Below are 10000 nucleotides of genomic sequence, written 5' to 3'. Positions count from 1 at the left end.
TCTCTGTCTCTCTGTCTCACTCTCTCTGTCTGTCTGTCTGTCTCACTCTCTGTCTCTCTCTCTCACACTCTCTCTCTGTCTCTCTCTGTCTGTCTCTCTCTCTGTCTCTCTCTTTCTCTGTCTCTCTGTCTCTCTCTCTCTCTCTCTCTTTCTCTGTCTCTCGCTGTCTGTCTTTGTCTCTCTCTCTCTGTGTCTTTCTTTGTCTCTTTCTCTCTCACTCTCTCTCTCTCTCAGCTGAATGAAGCTGCCAAGCAGCTGATGGAGATGGATAAACCAGCCCCCGGGCCTAGTGCTGAGTCAGAAACCCCAGCATCCAGCCACGGTGATGGCCATGGCGACGCCCCACGGCAACGGGCAGAAGGAAAGAAGAATGCGAAGAAGCGTCACTCGTTCACAGCATTGAGCATGACGCAACGCACAGCACTCGCTAACAACAACCGCCACTCCATGGAAATCAACGCGTCTGATCCGAGAGCGAGGGTCGGAGAGTACGCACATCTCAGCTCCAGCGCTCCAACCTCACAGGTGTGTGTGTGTGTGAGTGTGTGTGTGTGTGAGAGAGAGAGATTTTATCAACATTCTGAATGTCTGAGTGTGTGATAATATTATAGCTTAATGTTAGTCGAGTGTGTATTAATTAATATAAAGGCATTAGCATAATCTGGGTCAGCCTCAGTTTAATTGTTTGGGTGGTTATAGATCAGATTCATCAGACATTGATGTACTACTATACAAACACACACACACACACACACACACACTCACATACACACAGATCACAAAGTCATTAAGTCAGCCAGATGTTTGCTACTTCTCCAGGACTCATCGTTTAACGCTGGAGCAGTGGTGCAGCCTCGAGTGACTCCAACATCTGGAGAGCTTCTCGCTGCTGTAAAAGTTCAGCTCCCTCTTAACATGTGAGTACTGACCTCTGTCACTCTATCTGACCCTCTCTTCCTTTCCTTTCCCTCACTCTTTATCATCCTTGTGACTCTTTGTTTTTGGCTTTCCTTATTTGGTCGTTGTTTCCGGTGCTTGTTAAAATAAACCCTCGGTTATAAATAGTGAAATTAAGTAAGGTTCAGACACAGGGGCAGTTTATTGCAGCTCCGCGACACTAATAAACATAGATTGTGTTTCGGTTTTGATTTAATTTGAGAAAAAATCCCATGACCAAAATGTTGAGATGTCAGATTTCAGTGTGCAGCTGAGACACCATGAAGAGAAAAGACTACCGACATCTTTCTGAAAAGTCATTGCAATAAGAAACATCAGCTTTGCGATGGATGATAATGAATAAGGTTGTTTATTCACTGCTTAAACGTTTTATTTAACTAGCTCGCTCGTCTGCTAATGCTAACATCACAGGGCGTTTTATTTATATCTGTTATTTATAACTGTTTTGTGGAACTGTGAAGTAGCAGAGAAATGATGTTTCATCTCGAAACCTGTTAAAAGTTTCCCCACGTGAAGCCAGCCAGGGGGTGGAGATCGTTTCTATGGTAACGATGACTCAAGTCAATGTGTATAAATAAATCTGATGAGATTTGACTCCAAGGGGTCACCTTCTGCGTATTACACTCCCTCTGGGGTTTGGTTGTTTTCCCAACTTCCTTTTTTTTTTTTTTTTTACAATAATTTAAAATAATTTTATTCGTGTTGGTGTTTTTTATTTTTGTACATTGGATCTGTCCTGATGATAAATCCTTCACAGCAGTGATCTGTGCTGTAGCCTTGCCTTTGGATCCTCACCTCTGTGTGTATTATAACGCAACTTTAAGCCAATGAACAGAATTATGGGATTGATTTTTCCTACAATAATGCACATGGAGCTTTCTCCAGATGAATATTTTTAAATATTTTGAAAAGTTAACAATCCACTCTCTCTAGAACATCGCTGAAGTGTGGGATACGGGATTTGTTTTGCAGCTACTTGGCTTTGTATGCGTATAAACCTCAAAAAGCAGATGAGCTGGAGCTGAGGAAAGGAGAAATGTACCGCGTGATGGAAAAGTGCCAAGACGGCTGGTTCAAGGGAACATCACTGCGCAGCGGCGCCTCCGGAGTTTTCCCCGGGAATTACGTCACCCCTGTGTCCAGGTGAGGGAGTAGTTCAAAACGAATATTCAAATTAACATTTAAATTACTAATAAAATGTGACAACTTTTATGTTAAAATATTACATTCTATTGTTTACATTTTATTAAACGTTAATTTATTATTCTTACATTTACTTTTATTATTATGTAAATTGTGAAGCTACCTTTCAAGTATTCTCTATAAGATTTATTTTTATCATTGTTCCAGTATTATTATTATTATTATTATTATTATTATTATTATAGTATGAGTTTTACTTTTCATCAGCTAAGTCTATAAAAGTCTCCTGAACCCTGTGATGTTTGATACAGGAGAATGAATAAACGGATTTATTAATATTCAGTCATGAAACAGGTCTTTATAGATCACACGCTGTTTATTTCTGGGGTTATGTACAATAGTTTCTATAACGCCATCAATTTAAAAAAACCTTCAAAAATGAATAAATAAAAACATTTGTAAATCGTGGGTCATCTAAATATTAGTAAAAAGTAAACCTTAATATTAAGGTTCATTCTGTCTCTGATAGTATACAATTATTTATTCAAATTACCGAACCACAAAGAGTGATTATATATATATATATATATATATAGTTATATACAGTCCCCTCCAGTAATATTGACACCCTTGGTAAATATGAGCAAAGAATGCTGTGAAAAATTGTCTTTATTGTTTAACCTTTTGATCTTTTGTTAAAATTCACAGAAACACTCTTCTCTCATTGATATCAAACAATTACAAACATAACACAGGGTTATAAAAAACAATTCATATGAGAAAAATATATTTAAAGTAGATTCCCATTGATATTTTACATTTAGTTCACCTGGGTGACTAGGAACAGGAACTTGTTCAACCATGACTTCCTGTTTCACAGGGGTATAAATATGAGGTAACACACAGGCCAAATTCCCTCAGTCGTTCATAACAATGGGTAAGAGCGAGGAATATAGCTGTGATGTGCAGCAAAAGGTTGTTGAGCTTCACACAATGGGGCGTGGCTATAAGAAAATAGCACAAGCATTGAAAATGCCCATTTCCCTCATCACACTCATCCCATTCATCCCACTCATCCCACTCATCCCACACATCACACTCATCCCACACATCCCACACATCACACTCATCCCACTCATCCCACACATCACACTCATCCCACTCATCCCACACATCCCACACATCACACACATCACACTCATCCCACTCATCACACTCATCATACACATCACACTCATCCCACTCATCCCACACATCCCACTCATCACACTCATCCCACACATCATACACATCACACTCATCCCACACATCACACTCATCACACACATCACACTCCACACACACCACTGAGAGACACTGTTTTTTTGGGGGGGGGGTTCACAGAGATGCAGCTTTAAATATGAGCTTTTAGCAGTTTCACACAGTGTTCCAGATACTGTAATTAGTAAAGAAACTTCCAGAAAGCTAAAGTGAGATCAACAAAAACTAAATAAACTTTTAAAAGTGACTTCAAAACATTCAAACTTCAAATGGAGGTCAATAGCGAGGTTAATATTTCTGCACTGGTTTGTATTGTTCAGACTTTAATGTGTTGTGCTGCTTATTAACCTCAAAATACACTGTTATTGCACTCACCGCTAATCCTCCTGCTTAGCTAAATTAGCATCATGTGAATCATCAGCAAAAAAAACTAGCATCATGTGAATCAATTACATTACGCTTCCTGAAGAAGATCACAGCATCGGACACTGTGTTTTGTTTACAATCCTTCTTTCAGGTAAATACTCAAGTATGATTTAAAATATTTTAGTTTTATTACTTTTGTCTTTGTTACCAGCAACACCAACAACAAAAAAAGCTGTTGTGGCTAACCAGGAAGAAACAACATAGCTACTAGTTAGCATGATGACAGTTGGTCGGGGTTTGCGTTAGTTCATTGTTAGCAACATTAGCATTTTAACTCAGTTGTTTTATTTGTTCTTAGCAACTGCAGCATTTTAACTACATGATTTTCTTTGTCTTTCGCAACATTAACACTCTGACTAAACTAATGTGCTGTTAGCCTCATTAGCACTCTGAGTGAACTAAACTAATGTGCTGTTAGCCTCATTAACACTCTGAGTGAACTAAACTAATGTGCTGTTAGCCTCATTAACACTCTGACTAAACTAAACTAATGTGCTGTTAGCCTCATTAGCACTCTGACTAAACTAAACTAATGTGCTGTTAGCCTCATTAGCACTCTGACTAAACTAAACTAATGTGCTGTTAGCCTCATTAGCACTCTGAGTGAACTAAACTAATGTGCTGTTAGCCTCATTAGCACTCTGACTAAACTAAACTAATGTGCTGTTAGCCTCATTAGCACTCTGACTAAACTAAACTAATGTGCTGTTAGCCTCATTAGCACTCTGACTAAACTAAACTAATGTGCTGTTAGCCTCATTAACACTCTGACTAAACTAAACTAATGTGCTGTTAACCTCATTAACACTCTGACTAAACTAAACTAATGTGCTGTTAGCCTCATTAGCACTCTGAGTGAACTAAACTAATGTGCTGTTAGCCTCATTAGCACTCTGAGTGAACTAAACTAATGTGCTGATAGCCTCATTAGCACTCTGAGTGAACTAAACTAATGTGCTGTTAGCCTCATTAGCACTCTGAGTGAACTAAACTAATGTGCTGTTAGCCTCATTAACACTCTGACTAAACTAAACTAATGTGCTGTTAGCCTCATTAACACTCTGACTAAACTAAACTAATGTGCTGTTAACCTCATTAACACTCTGACTAAACTAAACTAATGTGCTGTTAGCCTCATTAACACTCTGACTAAACTAAACTAATGTGCTGTTAGCCTCATTAACACTCTGACTAAACTAAACTAATGTGCTGTTAGCCTCATTAGCACTCTGAGTGAACTAAACTAATGTGCTGTTAGCCTCATTAACACTCTGACTAAACTAAACTAATGTGCTGTTAGCCTCATTAACACTCTGACTAAACTAAACTAATGTGCTGTTAGCCTCATTAACACTCTGACTAAACTAAACTAATGTGCTGTTAGCCTCATTAACACTCTGAGTGAACTAAACTAATGTGCTGTTAGCCTCATTAGCACTCTGACTAAACTAAACTAATGTGCTGTTAGCCTCATTAACACTCTGACTAAACTAAACTAATGTGCTGTTAGCCTCATTAGCACTCTGACTAAACTAATGTGCTGTTAGCCTCATTAACACTCTGACTAAACTAAACTAATGTGCTGTTAACCTCATTAACACTCTGACTAAACTAAACTAATGTGCTGTTAGCCTCATTAGCACTCTGAGTGAACTAAACTAATGTGCTGTTAGCCTCATTAACACTCTGACTAAACTAAACTAATGTGCTGTTAGCCTCATTAACACTCTGAGTGAACTAAACTAATGTGCTGTTAGCCTCATTAGCACTCTGACTAAACTAAACTAATGTGCTGTTAGCCTCATTAACACTCTGACTAAACTAATGTGCTGTTAGCCTCATTAGCACTCTGACTAAACTAATGTGCTGTTAGCCTCATTAACACTCTGACTAAACTAAACTAATGTGCTGTTAGCCTCATTAACACTCTGACTAAACTAAACTAATGTGCTGTTAGCCTCATTAACACTCTGACTAGACTAATGTGCTGTTAGCCTCATTAGCACTCTGACTAAACTAATGTGCTGTTAGCCTCATTAGCACTCTGACTAAACTAATGTGCTGTTAGCCTCATTAGCACTCTGACTAAACTAAACTAATGTGCTGTTAGCCTCATTAGCACTCTGACTAAACTAAACTAATGTGCTGTTAGCCTCATTAACACTCTGACTAAACTAAACTAATGTGCTGTTAACCTCATTAACACTCTGACTAAACTAAACTAATGTGCTATTAGCCTCATTAACACTCTGACTAAACTAAACTAATGTGCTGTTAGCCTCATTAGCACTCTGACTAAACTAAACTAATGTGCTGTTAGCCTCATTAGCACTCTGACTAAACTAATGTGCTGTTAACCTCATTAGCACTCTGACTAAACTAATGTGCTGTTAGCCTCATTAACACTCTGACTAAACTAAACTAATGTGCTGTTAGCCTCATTAACACTCTGACTAAACTAAACTAATGTGCTGTTAACCTCATTAGCACTCTGACTAAACTAATGTGCTGTTAACCTCATTAACACTCTGACTAAACTAAACTAATGTGCTGTTAGCCTCATTAACACTCTGACTAAACTAAACTAATGTGCTGTTAGCCTCATTAGCACTCTGACTAAACTAAACTAATGTGCTGTTAGCCTCATTAACACTCTGACTAAACTAAACTAATGTGCTGTTAGCCTCATTAACACTCTGACTAAACTAAACTAATGTGCTGTTAGCCTCATTAACACTCTGACTAAACTAAACTAATGTGCTGTTAGCCTCATTAGCACTCTGACTAAACTAAACTAATGTGCTGTTAACCTCATTAGCACTCTGACTAAACTAATGTGCTGTTAGCCTCATTAACACTCTGACTAAACTAATGTGCTGTTAGCCTCATTAGCACTCTGACTAAACTAAACTAATGTGCTGTTAGCCTCATTAGCACTCTGACTAAACTAATGTGCTGTTAGCCTCATTAGCACTCTGACTAAACTAAACTAATGTGCTGTTAGCCTCATTAGCACTCTGACTAAACTAAACTAATGTGCTGTTAGCCTCATTAACACTCTGACTAAACTAAACTAATGTGCTGTTAGCCTCATTAGCACTCTGACTAAACTAAACTAATGTGCTGTTAGCCTCATTAGCACTCTGACTAAACTAAACTAATGTGCTGTTAGCCTCATTAGCACTCTGACTAAACTAATGTGCTGTTAGCCTCATTAACACTCTGACTAAACTAATGTGCTGTTAGCCTCATTAGCACTCTGACTAAACTAAACTAATGTGCTGTTAGCCTCATTAGCACTCTGACTAAACTAAACTAATGTGCTGTTAGCCTCATTAACACTCTGACTAAACTAAACTAATGTGCTGTTAGCCTCATTAGCACTCTGAGTGAACTAAACTAATGTGCTGTTAGCCTCATTAGCACTCTGAGTGAACTAAACTAATGTGCTGTTAGCCTCATTAGCACTCTGAGTGAACTAAACTAATGTGCTGTTAGCCTCATTAGCACTCTGACTAATGTGCTGTTAGCCTCATTAGCACTCTGACTAAACTAATGTGCTGTTAGCCTCATTAGCACTCTGACTAAACTAAACTAATGTGCTGTTAGCCTCATTAGCACTCTGACTAAACTAATGTGCTGTTAGCCTCATTAGCACTCTGAGTGAACTAATGTGCTGTTAGCCTCATTAGCACTCTGAGTGAACTAAACTAATGTGCTGTTAGCCTCATTAACACTCTGAGTGAACTAAACTAATGTGCTGTTAGCCTCATTAGCACTCTGACTAAACTAATGTGCTGTTAGCCTCATTAACACTCTGACTAAACTAATGTGCTGTTAGCCTCATTAACACTCTGACTAAACTAAACTAATGTGCTGTTAGCCTCATTAACACTCTGACTAAACTAAACTAATGTGCTGTTAGCCTCATTAGCACTCTGAGTGAACTAAACTAATGTGCTGTTAGCCTCATTAGCACTCTGAGTGAACTAAACTAATGTGCTGTTAGCCTCATTAACACTCTGACTAAACTAATGTGCTGTTAGCCTCATTAGCACTCTGACTAAACTAATGTGCTGTTAGCCTCATTAACACTCTGACTAAACTAAACTAATGTGCTGTTAGCCTCATTAACACTCTGACTAAACTAAACTAATGTGCTGTTAGCCTCATTAACACTCTGACTAAACTAAACTAATGTGCTGTTAGCCTCATTAGCACTCTGAGTGAACTAAACTAATGTGCTGTTAGCCTCATTAGCACTCTGAGTGAACTAAACTAATGTGCTGTTAGCCTCATTAACACTCTGACTAAACTAATGTGCTGTTAGCCTCATTAGCACTCTGACTAAACTAATGTGCTGTTAGCCTCATTAACACTCTGACTAAACTAAACTAATGTGCTGTTAGCCTCATTAACACTCTGACTAAACTAAACTAATGTGCTGTTAGCCTCATTAACACTCTGACTAGACTAATGTGCTGTTAGCCTCATTAGCACTCTGACTAAACTAATGTGCTGTTAGCCTCATTAACACTCTGACTAAACTAATGTGCTGTTAGCCTCATTAACACTCTGACTAAACTAAACTAATGTGCTGTTAGCCTCATTAACACTCTGACTAAACTAAACTAATGTGCTGTTAGCCTCATTAGCACTCTGAGTGAACTAAACTAATGTGCTGTTAGCCTCATTAGCACTCTGAGTGAACTAAACTAATGTGCTGTTAGCCTCATTAACACTCTGACTAAACTAATGTGCTGTTAGCCTCATTAGCACTCTGACTAAACTAATGTGCTGTTAGCCTCATTAACACTCTGACTAAACTAAACTAATGTGCTGTTAGCCTCATTAACACTCTGACTAAACTAAACTAATGTGCTGTTAGCCTCATTAACACTCTGACTAAACTAAACTAATGTGCTGTTAGCCTCATTAGCACTCTGAGTGAACTAAACTAATGTGCTGTTAGCCTCATTAGCACTCTGAGTGAACTAAACTAATGTGCTGTTAGCCTCATTAACACTCTGACTAAACTAATGTGCTGTTAGCCTCATTAGCACTCTGACTAAACTAATGTGCTGTTAACCTCATTAGCACTCTGACTAAACTAATGTGCTGTTAGCCTCATTAACACTCTGACTAAACTAAACTAATGTGCTGTTAGCCTCATTAACACTCTGACTAAACTAAACTAATGTGCTGTTAGCCTCATTAACACTCTGACTAGACTAATGTGCTGTTAGCCTCATTAGCACTCTGACTAAACTAATGTGCTGTTAGCCTCATTAGCACTCTGAGTGAACTGTTTCTGTTGCTAGGAAACTTTTACAGCATTATTTATCCCTTCGATTCATTCTCATCACATTAGCTGCTTGCTTTTATATTGAAATACCTGCGAGTTTAAAACAAAAAAGAAAATGCAAATATCCTGACAGTTAAGTAAAAAAAGATTTAGTTATATACAGATATAAAACATGTAGAGTGACATTTATTTATTTATTTCTCCATTCGGGTTTCTTGAAAAGCATTTAATACACTTTATACCACTCAGTGCCACACCGCCGTCAATAACCAGCACTTAAACAAAGAGCAGGAATCATCTACAGTTAATAATTAATCACACCGTGTGTTATTGGTAGTGCTCATATTAAGGAGAATTAACGGAACACACACACACAGAGAGACACACACACACGCGTTTTGAATAGATGATGAACTATGCTTCAGGGTCTCATTTGTAATCGGTCTCTTAAATACTTCTCACAGTTTCGCCCTGAAGGAGTCGGGCTTCATTCTGAACTGTTTTGCAGTGTGTACTGTGTATTATGTGTACACACACACAGACACACACACACACACACACTTACACACACACACTCACACACACACATACACACACCTACACACACACACACACACACACACACACACAGATACACACACGCACCATAGTTCTCCTGTTGTGGCAAGAAATCAATACAGGTGTCTGGGGGATTTTGGCAGCAGCATCAATAAGTCTGTCTCTGTAACAGACGACTCGTCTGGGGCTCTCATTTAAATATTCCTTGTTGAACATGGTTTAAAAATCCATTTACAAAAAGCACCGTGTGTGTGTGTGAGTGTGTGTGTGTGTGAGTGTGTGTGTGAGTGTGTGTGTGTGTGTGTGTGTGTGTGTGTGTGCGTGTCTGTGTCTATAACAAACTGAAAAAGG

General features: G+C 38.5%; 1 protein-coding gene across 2 annotated transcripts in view; it reads left to right on the top strand.

Moving 5' to 3' along the window:
• Nucleotides 1-10000, top strand: part of LOC128609296 (E3 ubiquitin-protein ligase SH3RF3-like) — an 89709-nt gene that overhangs the window by 70115 nt on the left and 9594 nt on the right. For both annotated transcript variants that reach the window (XM_053627820.1, XM_053627821.1), the window contains exons 4-6: nt 235-525; nt 820-917; nt 1930-2100. In XM_053627820.1, the coding sequence (XP_053483795.1) occupies nt 235-525; nt 820-917; nt 1930-2100 (560 nt within the window). The remainder of the gene's footprint in view (nt 1-234; nt 526-819; nt 918-1929; nt 2101-10000) is intronic.

This window comes from Ictalurus furcatus, chromosome 6 (genome assembly GCF_023375685.1).
Source record: "Ictalurus furcatus strain D&B chromosome 6, Billie_1.0, whole genome shotgun sequence".
Classification (NCBI taxonomy): domain Eukaryota; kingdom Metazoa; phylum Chordata; class Actinopteri; order Siluriformes; family Ictaluridae; genus Ictalurus; species Ictalurus furcatus.
This window is presented reverse-complemented; position numbering and strand designations above follow the sequence as displayed.